The sequence below is a fragment of the Fragaria vesca genome, linkage group LG6 (assembly GCF_000184155.1).
Source record: "Fragaria vesca subsp. vesca linkage group LG6, FraVesHawaii_1.0, whole genome shotgun sequence".
In the NCBI taxonomy this organism is placed as follows: domain Eukaryota; kingdom Viridiplantae; phylum Streptophyta; class Magnoliopsida; order Rosales; family Rosaceae; genus Fragaria; species Fragaria vesca.
Genome location: NC_020496.1, coordinates 27,782,686 through 27,799,629, shown reverse-complemented (window position 1 = coordinate 27,799,629; position 16,944 = coordinate 27,782,686). Strand labels below are relative to the sequence as shown.

The following is a 16,944-nucleotide window of genomic DNA, read 5'->3' as shown; positions in this document are numbered from 1 at the left end:
AACAATTGTCCTCAAAAAGAGCAGGATCATCTCACATTCTAGAAATTGATACATCATATCCTAGCTATATATACCATAGTTCACTATCCTCATTATTAGATCCCAAAGCCAGGCTATCCATGGTTCCATTTGATTACGAGCTATATATTGTGGCTGTAGGGATCAGAAGCTTCGTTCTTTCTTTTTTGCAGAAATGTGTGGAGAGATTTCTTCACGGATCCGCATGGAGGACCGAGTATTTGAGATTGCAATGCAAGTGATATTGCTTCCTTGGAGGACCTTGATGTCATCCCTCCTTCCATTTCTCTAGTTGCAAACAAGATCATGGCTCTAACCTACACGAAATCACAATTATGGGTTTAATAATATTCTCGTCGACAACTCTTTTAGTGTTGTAGGATGATATGTTAGACTATATGATAAAGTAAAATTTATCGGCATGTAATTGTATGAAGAGAAAAAGACGATATGTAGTTGAAGAAAAATAAAGTCTCTTGTCTTGCTTCTTTTTCCTATGATACGCCCAAGAATATTTCCTTGTCTCTGCTCATGCAAAACGTTTTTTTACTTCTTTTGGTTAGGTGGGTAAGGAACACGTTAGAATAATGTATAAGAAATCCAACAGATCGAACAGAGAAAATGGAAATGATGAGAAGACATCAAGTGATATTAATGTGAATTCTGTTGGTTTGCTAAATATCATAAACTTTTGCGAAGCAACAACTTAATTTAGAACAGTAATACATAATACTTTTTGAATGACATTTGTAATAATCACCTTATACCATATAAGATATTAAGGTGTATGATATATATATCCATAAAACACAAAGAAACATATTCAAATATACCCATATTTCACTACAAATGATCTTCTTTAGCAGAAGTAACACCATAGTCAACATATTCATAGAACAACATATGCAACGTAGTGCTTTGCATTACCTGAAGTTCTATGATGTCGAAAACATAAACCCGGCCATCGTAAAAAATGGTGATAGGTTCCTGTCTGGTCTGCTCATCCCTATAACCATATCACAAGAATTTCAAATTCATGCAAATCGTTACATGATGATCTCGAGCAATGCTCGTATGCTTAAATCTCAACATTCACGCTAACTCTTTGTCAATGCTCATGCATGTTAGCACACCACACGTACACTCGAACCGAAGAAGAAGAAGAAGAAAAAGCCATGCATCACCGGTACAGAAACTTTTGAACAAATGAAACCTATAGATGTAACAGAGATGGACCGGTGAACTTACATAATAGCTTTCCGGTAAATCATCTGTGATATAGAATCGATTGTCGTCGGAGGAAGGCCGAGTTCCAGCTCCTCCGAGCTGCATTTCTCCATTGCCATAGTCGAGGTCGAGAGAGAGAGAGAGAGAAACAGAGAGAGTCAGTCTTCCATGGAAGAACGACCAAGTCCTTTAGCTCTGCCCTACAGTACGTAGTCCAGTGATGAAAACAAATAAAAAGAAACGTGGAGAGAAGTAAAGTCAATAGTTAGAGAGAGAAGCACCAAAGATTACGGTAGCAGAGAGAGACAGAGAGAGAGAACAGAGAGCTTTCGTGGGGTTTGTTTTATAAGGACGAACACGAAATGTGGAAATATTCCAAATATCGTGCGGGCTTTCGTTTGGCCACGTTTAAAATGCTCTCCCCTTCGGTCCACTTGTCCAACAGACAACTGCCAACACACCAGGACAGTAGGGACACTCTCGTAATTTCAAACGCATTTATTATTTAATCATGACTTAATATCTATTTTGGGGTGGGAATTTAACACGTGTTTTTTTTTTTGAAAATGGAGGAGCTACTTCACTGTTGCCTTCAACTTGATTTTTTTTTTCTTCCAGAGTTCCCGTAGGCATGGTTTACTTGAATTGCAAGAGATGATAAATATGAAGGACTTTCAAGTTTGTATTAAATTTGAGTGATGTGACCGAAGTTAATATTTCAACCTATTTATGACAAGAATTCGACTAAATACATGATTAGTATAACAAGGGAAGACTTTGGGATCACAAGTATACCGGTGGCAAGTGGCAACATTAGGGGTTAATTTTCATCAACGTTGGTAGTCTACTCGCCATCTCAATTTCAAGAATTTTCACTTTTGCAATATATATTGTTCAAATGAGTCGTTACAAGACGTTTGTATTTTTAGTTCACCAAGAGCGGCCATATCTTGGTCAGTTCGATCCTAAGCCAACATCTGATCATATCGATACTAAGGTCATCTTTAACTATTCTAGATTGAGGTCGTGCACTTTGGGCTAGATAGTAGATATACAATGATTAGTCGAGTTTGAGTTTTTAGATTCTTTAAGGTTTCATACCGTTACCCTTTAGCTTACTCAACTAATAAAAGGTTAGTAATCCTTATAAAGCATATGATGTCGTACTTTAGATACTTTCCATTGGTATCCGACTAACCACAAACGTCTTTATAAGGTTAGTAATCCTTATAAAGCTAATAATAATCTCTTGAGAATATACGATCTTTGGTTGTTTATGAGACAAAATTATTATCTGTCATGGAACTTGCTCCACAAACGTCCTTCTCATTTTTTTAATTTGGTTGCATCAAACGTCCTTCTCATCACAAAGTAGTCCTCGCTCGGCGGCCTAGAAATTTCCCACGTCCACTTATTAGGAAAGTTACAGTTCATATAGTAGAGCAAGGACAAGTTCCTTTCACAGAAGTGTTGGCACATGAACGATGTCTCTTCAACCTCTTTCAAATCTCACGTGCTTTTTGTACATATAGCACCATTTGCTCGTGCTCAAAACCCTCTAGCTACCTAAGCATCATGCATGATCATACATATCAAATTCCATGTTTAAAAGGAAGCTGGAATCATTAACTGAGATATGATGTTGTCCTGGGTTTTTCTTTTCTGGTTTCAGAATGCAAAGAGATATCAGAATTCAATCCGATATCGGATACGATCCATCCCTGAGGAAAACCATAACCACAGATTAGCGTAGATGGTTTGTATATGCACATGCCATGTTAGCTTATATATTGCCCAATATCTCACCAACCTAGCTAGAAATCAGGTGCTTAATTGCTTAATTTGGCTTGTCCTAAGCTCCATTTGGGTAGTTGCTAGATTAGATTGAACTGAGAAATTATAGCAAAATTAGGTTTGGAATTCATGAAAAGGGTCGAGTCAAAGATGATAATATGCCTAACTGGAATGCTCTTGCATTGGCCTCTGGCTTATGTGATGGATATTTCCGGGTACAACTAGGATCGTCGACTCTAGCTCAGGCACTTTCTGAGTTTAGTTTGATCGAGTCAATGTGATTCATATATGCTACTATTACGTACACTGGCCTTCTTCGGGAAAATTATATTACGTTACTATACATACATGTATGTCTTATTTCATATATATATATATATATATATATATATTATTATTATCACATAGCTAGAGAACTCATGTTATAGGCACGAATACCCAGCTCACGTATCAAAATTTCCACATTAGTACCTAAGAGCAAGTCCACTCTCTGAGTCTTCGTTGGGAAGACTTGAGTCATGGGCGAGACCTAAGTTGCCACGTGGCAGTGATTTTGGGCTGCAGTTTCCACGTGGGTCATACAGTAATCGATTTTGGGCACGATTTATGTTTTTGGGTCGCCACGTGGCAATGACTGTTTATTGAATTTTATATTAGGTATTTTGAATGTGAATAATGATTTTATGTGTTAATAAAATTATGAATAACGTAATGAAATTATACAAAAGGTAATAAATAAATTTAAAAAAAATGACATTAAAATTAATTAATTTATTATATGACTTAAATTGAGAAACCAAACCTAGGAAAAAAAATATAATAATTTGAATTTCTAACTCTAATTATCGACATCCTCATTACAAAAGAAATCGGTGTTTGAGGGGTCATTGAGATTTACTAGGTTGGTCGAGTCGCCGGTCGAAGGTGGTTGAGGAAAGTAATAACCGGGTAAAGGCGGTTGTGGATATCCACCAAGGAAAGGTGGTTGTGGATATCCACCGGGGAAAGATGTTTGAGGAAATCCACCGGGAAAATGTGTTTGGGGATATCCGTTGAGGAAGGTTGTGTGGGGATATCCATTAGTGGTGTTTTCTTGCCTATCCACTATCTCTTTTGGTCTTAACCGCCAATAATCTTTTCTAGGCTCCGGTGACATAGTACTTGGATTTACCTCCATAATCTTTTCTTCTCTCTCTTTGATATGATATTCCCTCTCTTGGAGTTTGAAGTGCTCATTTTGAAGATCCATTTGCAATCACATATATTCTCGTTGTTGTTGCTCTTGCAATTGTTTTGCGTATGCCTATTCCCATTTCTCCCTCGATTGCAATATTGATGATTGGTTGGTTGCAATCGTGGCAACAACTAGCGGATGTCATGGGACACGCATCTTTGGCCGCCTTCTTTCCTTTCCGGGTGGCTTCTTTTGTTGCCTTCCTTCCAATAGGCTTCATTTTTGGATTCGGGGGTACCTCATCACTATCTTGGGCCAAGTTGATAGGAGGTTCATCAACTTCTTCATGTTGAGTTGATTGTGAAGCCATCCTTTCATAATCGGCTCCCGTTAATGGTGACTCATGCATCTCCATGTTGCTAGGAATGTCTTAGAACATTTGAAAACCTTCCACGATGGCGTAGCAATATTGCGCCTTGAACTCGCTCTTTTGTTTCTTTCCTTTGATCCTTGTCATCTCTTGCTTCCATATATTGTGTGTTCTTTTGTACTACAAATTAATAAATAGAAGGATTAATTTCAGTTTACCCCCATCAACTTTAGGTCGATCATCATATTAGTCATTTTTCTTTCAATTTCATCAAAAACACCCCTCAACTCTCAATTTTCATCAGCCGTACATGTCCAAACCTCCAATCTCCATTCAATTTCTCTGTCAAGTGATGACTTGATATCAAGAAGAAAGAAAAAAGGAAAAATAAACAAATTGCATTCAATCCTACCAAAATCACTAAGGTTAGGGGGTTGTGATTGGAATGAAGATGTGTATCGATATGGGGGAAAAATGGTCCGAACGGTAACTTTCAGAATTTGACTTTCTTCTTGATATCAAGTCATCACTTGACAGAGGAATTGGATGGAGATTAGAGGTTTGGACATGCACAGCTGATAAAAATTAGGAGTTGAGAGGTGTTTTTGATGAAATTGAAAGAATAAGGACTAACATGATGATCAACTTAAAGTTGATGGGGGTAAACTGAAATTAGTCCTAAATGGAACTACAATTAATAACATGTATGACATACAAAATAATTTATCGATAAGTAAGTATTTATCGAAACATACATAAAATAGAGTTTAATATTGATACCTCATCAACGAGACATGAACCGCTCTTTACCCAAGCTTTTAGCTTGCCTTATTGCACAATGTCATTGGAACAATTCTATTTTTAGAGATTTCCACCTCCCTATCATTGCACTTAATGTTCGAGGGTAGGCATTCGGAAAATTGGCGAAGTAGTGCTTGAGAACATTATCCCATAATTGCGCTTTCTTTTGATCGGTGCACTTTTCCGCATCGTGGCTAACAAATCTCCAAGACTTGCACAATTGGAGGTCTTCATCGGCTTCCTAAAGTTTCCTATCGGAAGTAGATCCACCGGCCATGAATTGAAACAAAAGAAAGATGAAAGCTATAGGAGAATGAAAGAAAAGATATATAGAACTATGGATCACAATTTTTTGTGTGGGGTGAAAAAATGATAGGAGGGTGATATGTATTTATAGGAATTGTATAAACTTTTTTATATATATATATTTTTCTAACCGTTGGTTCTTTTATCAGTTTTTTTCCCTTCAAATTAATTAACTTAATTAATTAAAAGCTTTTGACCGTTGGGATTATAACGGTCCAATAACCTGAGCCGTTGATTTGTTTTTTTAAGTGAACCAACGGTCCAGATCAAAGAACCGTTGGATTTGAAATGAAGGCGCTAACCCAGCTGCTAACGCGTGTCCTATGAGACCAAACCAGCGCCGCTAGGCGACAAAAACGCGTCAAACACACGCATGGCCTTTTCTGATTCGCTTGTAGCCTCTACGCGCTTCGTTGCTCGCATGCTTCATCCCTACTTGCACCCTTCACGTGGTCGACATCTCCTCTATTGGGCTGAGTTGGAATTGAAGGCCTAGGTCTTTAAAAATTGAGGCCTGGGTGGGTCATAGGTCTGACCTAGGTAAAGACCCAATAAAGGCCTGGGTCAAAAAAAGTTTGTGGCTGAGTTATAATTTGAGGAGAATGAAGGCCTGAGTCAGGTTTTGTAGGCAAGGGTGGACTTGCTTTAAGGGTTAAGATTCAAACTCAGCCCGGCCGCTATGTACCTATCATCAATGACACTTGAGCCTCATAGCTGGATTTCTTGCTGCCGATCTTCATGGTTTTTAGTAAAATTCAGCTTGAAGTTGATAAAATAATACTTAATTATAGACTCCGTCAAAAACTGCATCACGACTCCTTGCCGCATTCCAGTAATAGTCCAGGACATCTACACCTTGCTAAACTTGCGTGAAACAAATTTTTTTACTAATGCGATTGCAGATCATTTCCGCTAGAGTTGAAGTCTAGCAGAAATGCAGAATGGTCTTCCTCTTTCTTCTTCGATCACTGCCTGCAATTTTAACTTTCATGGTTTATATTATTTTAGGGGTTCTCTTCTTCTTTGTAATTTTATTGTATTTTTTTAAATAAATTTTTATTGTTTGGTGATCCTTTTTTTTGGGTCAGAAAGGTTGGCTCTAATCGCCCATATGTCTCTTTCTTCATTCTGTAAATTTGTTCTTTTGCATCTACTCTCATATGAAAAATATAAACAGAAAGATGCATTCATTCAAAACAAGTCATGTACGTCATAAACAAAGTTATCTTATTGTTTTTAAATCTTCTTTCAGTTCTTCTCGTATATAACACTGCATTTGTGGGACTCTAACACATAATCACTAACTAATACATAGACTAACCTACGATGGGAGGTTCCAAATCTGATCATAGTAAACCTCATGTTGTTTGTATACCACTTCCGGTTCAAAGCCATATCAAGGCAATGCTCAAATTTGCTAGACTCCTCCACCATAAAGGTTTTCACATCACCTTTGTCAACACAGAGTTCAACCACAAGCGCTTTCTGAAATCTCTAGGACCCGACTCTCTCGATGGCTCCCCTGATTTTCACTTCGAAACCATTCCAGATGGTCTTCAGAACTCAGATGAAGATACCGCCCAAGACCACATATTGCTTGGTGACTCCATCAGAAACAAATTGTTGGCTCCGTTTCTTGACCTCATCACAAAACTCAATAACAGCACCAACAATCCTTCTGTGAGTCGCGTTGTCTCGGATGGTTTCATGTCTTTCACCCTCACAGCTGCTGAAGAAACCCGCATCCCTACTGTGCTCTTCTTTTCTTTTTCTGCAAGTAGCATTATGGGATATATGCAATTTCCCATACTAGTCCAAAAAGGACTTGCACCACTCAAAGGTACCGATATACATAGCTAGAAATGAAGCAGTTATTAGTTGTCAAATTTTGTGACTAATAGAACTTATATATTTCTTTTGTTGTAGATGAGAGCTGGTTAACAAATGGTTTCTTGGACCAGATGATAGACTGGGTTCCAGGATTCAAATCTATACGTTTAAGGGATCTCCCAAACAATTTTATAACTACAAATCCCAATGACATTCATTGGAACTTTTGCTTGCAAGCAATTGAAAGAGTTCGTGAAGCTTCTGCTATCATTCTCCATACTTTTGATGCTTTGGAGTCACATGTTTTGGAAGCTTTCTCTTCATCTATGCTTGTTTATGCGATTGCCCCTCTCCAACTACTTCTCAATCAATTACCAGAAGATGACCCTTCCAAGCATACGAGGTACAGTCTATGGAAAGAAGAAACTGAGTGCCTCAAATGGCTAAACTCCAAGGCACCAAACTCGGTTTTGTATATGAACTTTGGTAGTATAGTAAATTTGACACCTAAACATCTTGTCGAATTTGGTTGGGGACTTGTCAATTCCCAGCTGCCATTCTTGTGGGTGATAAGGCCTGATTTAGTTGTTGGTGAATCAGCAATTTTGCCACCAGAGTTTGTGGCCAACACTAAAGATAGAGGTCTAGTATCAAGATGGTGTCCACAAGAGGAAGTGCTTAACCACCCATCAGTTGGCGGGTTTTTGACACACAGCGGCTGGAATTCAACCATAGAGAGCGTGGCGGCAGGAGTGCCAATGCTTTGTTGGCCACTCTTTGGTGACCAGCAAACAAATTGTTATTATACTTGTAATGAATGGGGTATTGGGATGGAGATGAGTAGTGATGTGAAGAGAGATGAAGTAGAGAGGCTTGTTAAAGAGTTCATGGAGGGAGAGAAGGGTGAGAAAATGAGACATAAGGCCATGGAGTGGAAGAAACATGCTGAAGAAGCAACTGCTCCAAATGGTTCTTCATCCAAAAACTTGGATGATTTAGTGAATCAAGTTCTACTGTAAGAAACTGCTCTATGCTACATTGCTAAAGAGAAAGCCTAGTATATTTACGCATTCCCTTAACATTTAGATTTTGGTATAGCCAATCACTAATCAATGACTCTTGGCCCAATTTGACTTCATAAAACTCAAACTACTATTCTCTTCATGATCCTAAATATATTTCTTTGATCCAAAGGTACCATAAGACTTGTAATAACAAAACATATACTTGAATAACAGAACAATTAAAAGCTAAATTCCACTAAGAATGTAAACAAATTTCTACACATTAGTAAATAGGGGAGCCTTTCTAGTGAGAACCCTTAAGTTGAGTTAAGTTGAGGACTAGTTGAGAACTTTTCGGTTTATAGTTTAAAAGACCTATTTTTCGATCATATATTGGCATTTCATCCGTTCAGTTGGGTCTATATGAGTAGATCGGTCATATAAATTTTCAGCCAAATCGGTGATCGTTAAAGTAACAAACTAGATCAAATTAATAGACTAACCAAACCTGTCAAACATGAACCGTTCAAGTTCATAATTGGTAAATCACACTTACGAATGTCTTAATAATTTTCAATATGACCAAAAATTTGCATAATGATCTACTCATAAATACCTATAAACTGAACGGTCAAGATGTGGATATAATATCGAAAAGTGGGATAAGCCAAAAAATCTTCAACTTAAGGGTTCTCATTAAAAGGGCTTCATAGTAATAGACCTAAAAAAACAGATGAGAGCAGTACCACAAAGGCATTGGTGCCGTGTCCGAGCTTATAAATACAAGCATGGACAGTCTAAACCAGCTCACCCATTGCAACTTCTAGTAGTAAACACAAATGGTTTCAGCTCGTGGCCTTCTCTATGCAACGCGCTAAGAAACTGTAGGGCCTCAGCGTATCATTCAGACTCCAAAAATCTCTGGATTAAGGTGACAAAAGAAATTACACTTCTATGAGGGCATTTCGTTGAACATCTTGACTGCATCGTTGACTTCAAATACATGTTGGCAAAACTGTTGAGAGCGAACATGTCCCTTTTTCACAATGTGGTAGCTAGTGAAGTCGGTGTTTAATTTGGATGTGATATTGGAGCAAGGGTGCGTAGGCATGAGAGTCGAAATGGAGCTAAAACTAATACACTGCGATTTGATTCAGTTTAATTTTATTTTCTTTTTCTTTAAGCGAAAGTTCATTATTGCCACGAGTATCAAATTTATTTACGGATACGTTTCCAGACGTTTCTGATGCTTTTCTGACCTTTTACCACGCCTTTCTAGTGTTTCCATGAACAGATTCTGAACATACAAGGCACCAGCTACGCGCAAGTAAGGTCGAAAATTGCCGGGAACAGACAGATACAGGTCGGATACGGCAAGATATGTATCCGTAAATAATAGGGTACATGGGGGTAATTAAAACTTTTGGGAAAGGAGCAAAAACTAAACACCAATACACTAGGGGGAAAAGTCATTCTTGCTCCCACGAACCAATTTATTTATGGATGTGTTTTCAGACATTTCTAGTGTGTTTCCAACCTTTTCCGACACGTTTCCAGCATTTTTAAGAAAAGTTTTGGAATCGACAAGGCACTGGCTACGCGTTGGTATGGCTGGAAACGGCCTGAAACAGCCGAAAATAGCCGAATACGGCGGGGTATGTATCCGTAAATATTACAATACGTGGGAGCAATTCAGACTTTTAACCCCTGGTGTTTGATCCATCAAAACACTACGATGAAAAGTCAATATTTCTCCCACCATCCAATTTATTTACGAATACATTTCCAAACGTTTCCGTAGCGTTTCCGGCCGTTACTAGCATGTTTTTGGCGTTTCCGAGAACATATTCTAAACCTACATGACATCGGCTATGTGCTGATATGGACGAAAATGGCCTGAAACGGTCGAAAGCAGCCAAATACAACCATGTATGTATCTGAAAATGATAGGATACGTGGGGGCAATTAAGACTTTCCCCTGGTGTTAGCATTTAGCAGAAACATAAATTAAAACTCTAAATTGAAAGTCAATATTTCCCCTACGTGTAAAGTTTGAGGTGTCACAATAAGTATTCAATTTATTTACGGTTTCGTTTTTGGACGTTTCCGACGTGTTTTCGGCTTTTTCAGACGCGTTTCTGAGAACAAATCCTGAACCTTTATGGCTTTTGCTACGCAATGGTATGGACAGGAACGGCCTTAATTGGCCGGAAGCAGCCAGATACGACATGGTATTTATCTGTAAATAATAGGATACTTGGGGACAATTATGACTTTGCAACCCTGGTGTTCTAGCGTGCCTCAAGCAGTTTGGATTCTTAACACACACCGGTTTGCAGTCAACCATGGAGAGTTTATCTGCAGGAGTTCGTATGCTTTGTTGGCCATTATTTGCACAACAACACACAAATAAGTAGTGTGCTTGTAAGAAATGGGGAATCGGGATGGAGATTAGTAACGACGTGAAGAGAGAAGAAGTAAAAAGCCTTGTCAAGGAGTTAGTGGAGGGAGATCCAGGGGTAAGGAAATGAAAGCTAAGGCCATGGAGTGGAAGACACTTGCAGAAGAAGCCACAGCTCCACATGGTTCTTCATCCTCAAACTTAAACAACATAGTGAATCAACTATGACCAAGGACGTACAGACATTCTTCATCTTATTCTTGTCTATCTATCTTAACAATTAAATGTAGTTGCATGCACTGATGATGACTATTATTGACTCAATAAGCAAGATTTCTTAATCCAATTGATCTCAATGATCTCTCTATATATATTTGTACAAATAATAACAGAACTCTTAGACGTCTGTCCCCATGAATGGTCTTAATATTATAAAGACAATTCTAAACCATGCATAGTTGCATACTAATAACTCGAGAGACGAACCTGCTTCAAATTCTAGTAGAGGCAGAAGCATAATATACTAATATCTATCTACATAATCCCTTGGTGCTAAGTAACTGCTAAGGTGAGGTTCACAAATGACTTCGAAGTTAGATAGGTCAAGGTATAGATCCTTTCCAATATACCAAAAATGTCAAAAACAAAAACCAACTTATTCTACTCTTGTCAGCTTTCTAGCGTCTGATCTCATTGTCATCTTATCATGGAAGTCTATTTGTTAACTTGTTCTTGTGTAATTTTTCTTGCTATATATTTTGGCTGCTTCATCCCCTGTCAATTTAACCGGCATGGTCTTCTTCGAGCCTTGATCTTACCTATGTGAATTGTGAAAGAACAGCAGAGCTGCCAAAGCACCAAACTGCCTGCCAATTTTATTGTATGTGCCCCTACACTTTGTATACAACTTATTGTCCGAAGACAGATGATTAATTACAAAAATCCTCCTGAACTATAGGGTCGTTTTCAATTTCATAGCTAACTATTAAAATCTTGTATTTTCATACCTCAATATTTGTCCGTTAAACAATTTAATACCCTGGTTATCAGTTCTGTTAAAATAATCCGTTAAGTGATGACATGGCGGTTAACTGCTGACATGGACCTGCTATGTGATGACATGACAACACCTGATCCCACCTGAAAAGCCACATGGGTGCATGTTAAAAGCAAAAAAAAAAAAAAAACAAAACCGTAAAGAAAATAGATCTCTCACAGCCAAATGCCCAAATCCTCTACCAAGTCGTTAATCTCTCCGTCTTCGAAAACCAATCCCTTCGAATTCCAAGGCGCACTCCAGGAGTCAATCCCTTAGTAAAGCAGCACGCGGCTTCGGCTGATGGAGTAGCCAGGAAATAAGAGATTTTGCAGAACTGGTGGACGGTGATTACGGCGGCGACGATGTATTCAGCCGCCTGATGAGCTTGCGACGAGGAGGTCTGGGCTTGGGGAGGTAGTCAAAAGTGAGAATTGCATCAAGACTAGTGTTATAGATTCTAATGAAGAAGAATTTGAGGTAGGTGAATCAATGCGACAGTTTAGAGTTTTCATGTTCAATTGGTTTCTTAGACTATAAAAAAAGGCTGGGTGTCTTTGGATCCCAATTGTTTTCATATTTTCTTTATTCGGACAGAAGAAAACTTACAAAATGGTTGCTTTCATTTTATTATTATGAACCTTGGATAATACGGTTGTGTTGGCTGGATTATGAGGTCTGAGGTTATGAAATTATGGATAATTGGGGATGGAATAAAGAAGAAATACTAAAAGATGGAAGAACGGAAAGGATTTGAGTTGGTAAATATTTGATTTTCAATTTTAGACTCTGGGGAATAGCAGAAGACAGGACTTGATCTAAGTTTCCTGCAGCGTGGAAAATCCACGAAGAGGAAGACGGAAGGAGATAGGTTTTCTAATTTTCCATTTTTTTAATGTTATCCATGTGGCATTTTAGGTGGGATCAGGTGGTGTCATGTCATCACATAACAGGACCATGTCAGCAGTTAATGGCCATGTCATCACTTGACCGATTTTTTTAACGGAACTGATAACCAGGTATGAAATTGTCTAACAAACAAATGTTGAGGTATGAAAATGCAAGATTTTAATAGTTGGGTATGAAATCGAAAGCGACCATATAATTCGGAGGGTCTTTTGTAATTAATCCTGAGACAGAATCACAGAATGCTACTAACCCTGTAAAACCCTGCAGTTGTTCGACTGTAAACGCATACATACTCGTACAGTCAGTCATACACGAAATACACAAGCAAAGATGAGTTCCAAGGAAGTAGCTAGCAGGCCTCATATTGTATGTGTTCCAATTCCACTTCAAAGCCATATTAAGGCAATGCTTAAATTTGCAAAACTCCTCCACCATAGAGGTTTCCATATAACCTTTGTCAACACAGAGTTCAATCACAGACGCTTTCTCATATCTCTAGGGCCCAACTCTCTGGATGGCTTGCCTGATTTTAGGTTCAAAACCATTCCAGATGGCCTTCCAATTTCAGATGAGGATAACCCCCAAGATGTTGCTGAGCTTTGCGATTCAGTCAGGAAAAATTTCTTGCCTCCATTTCGCAACCTCCTCGCAAAGCTCAATGACACTGCAAGTAGTTCAACAAAACATAGTAACCCTCCTGTGACGCACATCGTGTCAGATGGTTGGATGCCATTCACCTTAGCCGTTGCCGAAGAAAATGGCATCCCTGTCACACTCTTATTTACTATTGCTGCATGTAGCTTGATGGGATATGCACAATTCCCCACTTTGGTGGAAAAAGGACTTGCACCACTCACAGGTTATCCATCAAAGAATCACAGAAGCATTACAATTGATTACTTTTCCATATCATTTCCCCGATTTTAGCCTATGAAGTTGTTTTAGTTTAATTTATTCTTTCATTTCTTTTTTTAACATTGTAATTACTTGATGAGTTTATATTGCAGATGAGAGCTGTTTGACAAATGGATATTTGGACATCGTAGTAGATTGGATTCCAGGAATGAAAGATATCTGTTTGAAGGATCTCCCTACCAATTTCCGAGTTACAGATCCTGAGAACAGTGCCTGGAACTTCTGCTTGGAAGGAATTGAAGGAATTCAGAAAGCTTCAGCAGTTGTTGTTCATACATTTGATGCATTGGAGCCACATGTTTTGGAAGCTTTCTCAACTATGTTTCCAGTACATGTTTATGCCATAGGCCCTCACCAGTTACTCCTAGATCAGATACCAGCTGAACACCCTTTAAAGTCTATGGGATACAGTCTATGGAAAGAAGAAACCGAGTGCCTCCAATGGCTCAACTCCAAAGCACCAAATTCAGTTGTTTATGTCAACTTCGGCAGTTTAACGTTCATGACACCACAACAACTTGTGGAGTTTGGTTGGGGACTTGCGAATACCAAGCTTCCCTTCTTTTGGGTAATCAGACCGATTTGGTAATTGGTGAATCTGCGATTTTGCCACCAGAGTTTGTGGCTGAAACTAAAGAAAGAGGCATTATAGCAAGTTGGTGTCCACAAGAGCAAGTGCTTAACCACCCATCCGTTGGAGGGTTTTAACGCACAGCGGTTGGAATTCAACCATGGAGAGTTTGTGTGCAGGTGTGCCTATGCTGTGTTGGCCTTTCTTTTCAGATCAGCAAACAAATTGTTGGTTTGTTTGTAATGAATGGGATATTGGTATGGAGATCAGTAATGAAGTCAAGAGAGACGAAGTTGAAAAGCTTGTTAGAGACTTGATGGAAGGAGAGAAGGGTGAGAAAATGAAAACTAGGGTCATGAAATGGAAGAAACTTGCAGAAGAAGCAACTGCACTGCATGGTTCTTCATCCACAAATTTGGACAATTTAGTGAATCATCTGCTACTAACGAAAATATAGATAATATCCTAGGTCGGTGGCTTAGTAACAAGGTCGGTGGACAATGTCCTATACATATATAAATGGTCTCTTGTAATCGGAACAAAATGAAATGAACCAAATACAATAGTTGAAGCAAGCTATATATTCAAGTGTCGACCCTCCTCTGTTATCAACTTCTCCTCTATCCTCCTAAACTAGTTGTCATAATAACCTTGTCCTAATACCATTCTCCCAAGTCTAGCTCCTAAAAACCAAAGTCCTAAACACTTTGTTCTAGCCCATCACCACTAATAGCTTCCGCACCAGCATCATACTCTGACCTGTGGTAACAAGCCACAAATTGTAATAGTGGTATCAAACCCACAACCAATTTCTAACAAGTCCAAGGAAGTAGATAATAAGCTTCATGCTGTTTGCATTCCAGTTCCACTTCAAAGCCATATAAAGGCAATGCTTGAATTTGCAGCGCTCTTCCACTACAAAGGTTTCACATAACCTTTGTCAACACAGATAGAGTTCAACCACACACTTTCTTAAATCTCTAGGACCCAACTCCATGGATGGCTTGCCCGACTTTCAGTTCAAAACCATCCTAGAAAGTCTGCCAATTTTCAATGAGACTTGCATTGCTTCGTATGGTTATCATTGCTTGAAAATATAGTAAAATGACAATTTTATCTTTTCAAAATGTTTTTTGTATGTTCTTGAATAGAAGTGACTTGACCACTTTTTAAATTTGTATACCATACACATCTGCACAGTAAACAAACCCATAAGGAAATATCCTACTTTGGTCATAAAGGACTTGCACCATGCACTCAAAATAACTAACCTAGCTATGTGGTTAAATGCCTATGAATTGAAACATGAAAAAATAAATTCTTAAACAACTACTTGTTTTTTTCTTTTTTGATGGTAAAACAAACTTCATTAATAAAAACACATGATACATACCCATAACTGGGTTACTATTACAACAACCACATGGAAGTAACCCCTAGAATCCCAACAAACAAGCCTAAATACACTGATCCGTATAGTAAACCCTCGGAGAAAGTGTTGACTGCAGCCAACTTGCCATAGCCAACACTGGCCAAACCACCGCGAACGGAGGCCGACACTTGTTGTACAAACAAGTGTTTAAGCAGCTTTGATATATTCCACGATATACATCTTATCAGATACACAAAGATGTTTCAACCACGAGTTTAAACATATTTAGAAAAATATACTGAGGACAGTATAAATGAATGGATGAAAGTATGTATGCATGTACGTAACGCTAAAGCTTGTAATAAAACACTGTAAGAATAAGAAGTATTAAATACTTGCAGATTGTTATGACATTGGCCCTCTCCAGTTACTTCCCTATCAAATATTTTGAAGCAAGGACTAAAATATCGATGATTACGGAAATATTGTTGGTTCGGAAAAAAGAAATCTCAATAGATATATTGAGAAAATATTGAATATCGATGAAAATTTTATCAAAATATATATAAAAATTGTATATTCGATCAAAAATAGACTAAATATATAATATCCGAAAGATATGAAAATTAATTTCGATGCTTGTAAAAAACAAAAATTTCAAGGAAATATCGAGGATATAATGGATATTTTAGTCCTTGCTTTGAAGCCTATTGGAATACAGCCAATAGAAAGAAATTGAGGGCCTATAGTGGCTAAACTATAAGAGCAAGTCCACCCTCTGGGTTTTCGTTGTGAAGGCCTGGGTCATGAGCGAGACCTGGGTCGCCACGTGGCAATGATTTTAGGCTGCAGTTTCCATCCACGATTTTAGTTTCTGGGTCGTCACGTGGCAGTGACTGTTTATTAAATTTTATTATTAGGTATTTATGTGTGAATAATAATTTAATATGTTAATAAATAAATTATTGAAAAATATTTAAAGGTAATAAATAATTTTAAAATGACATATTGAAACACTAGTGGAAAAAATCACTTAGCCGACGGAACAATAATATTTTCGTCGCCTAAGATCTACTTAGCCGACGGAAAACCTTCCGTCAGCTAAGAAGATCTTAGGCGACGGAAATTTTTACCTAGCCGACGGAACATTTATATATAAATATAAATGATTATTTATGATAACTTAGGCGACGAAAAATTATTCCGTCGCTTAGGT

General features: G+C 38.1%; 1 protein-coding gene and 1 pseudogene across 1 annotated transcript; both read left to right on the top strand.

Annotated features, from left to right (window-relative positions):
* Positions 1-7,016: 7,016 nt before the first annotated feature.
* LOC101303627 (UDP-glycosyltransferase 85A3-like) lies at positions 7,017-8,539 on the top strand. Its single transcript, XM_004303886.1, has 2 exons — positions 7,017-7,530; positions 7,617-8,539. Exons 1-2 carry the CDS (start codon positions 7,017-7,019, stop codon positions 8,537-8,539), a joined length of 1,437 nt encoding a protein of 478 aa, XP_004303934.1.
* A 4,661-nt stretch (positions 8,540-13,200) lies between these two features.
* Positions 13,201-14,813, top strand: LOC101308789 (annotated as a pseudogene).
* Positions 14,814-16,944: the final 2,131 nt, after the last annotated feature.

Excerpts from the sequence above, each read along its gene's own strand:
- LOC101303627 (XM_004303886.1), top strand. The coding sequence starts at position 7,017 with ATGGGAGGTTCCAAATCTGATCATAGTAAACCTCATGTTGTTTGTATA. Across the intron at positions 7,531-7,616 it reads AGGACTTGCACCACTCAAAG|ATGAGAGCTGGTTAACAAAT; the intron begins GTACCGATATAC and ends CTTTTGTTGTAG.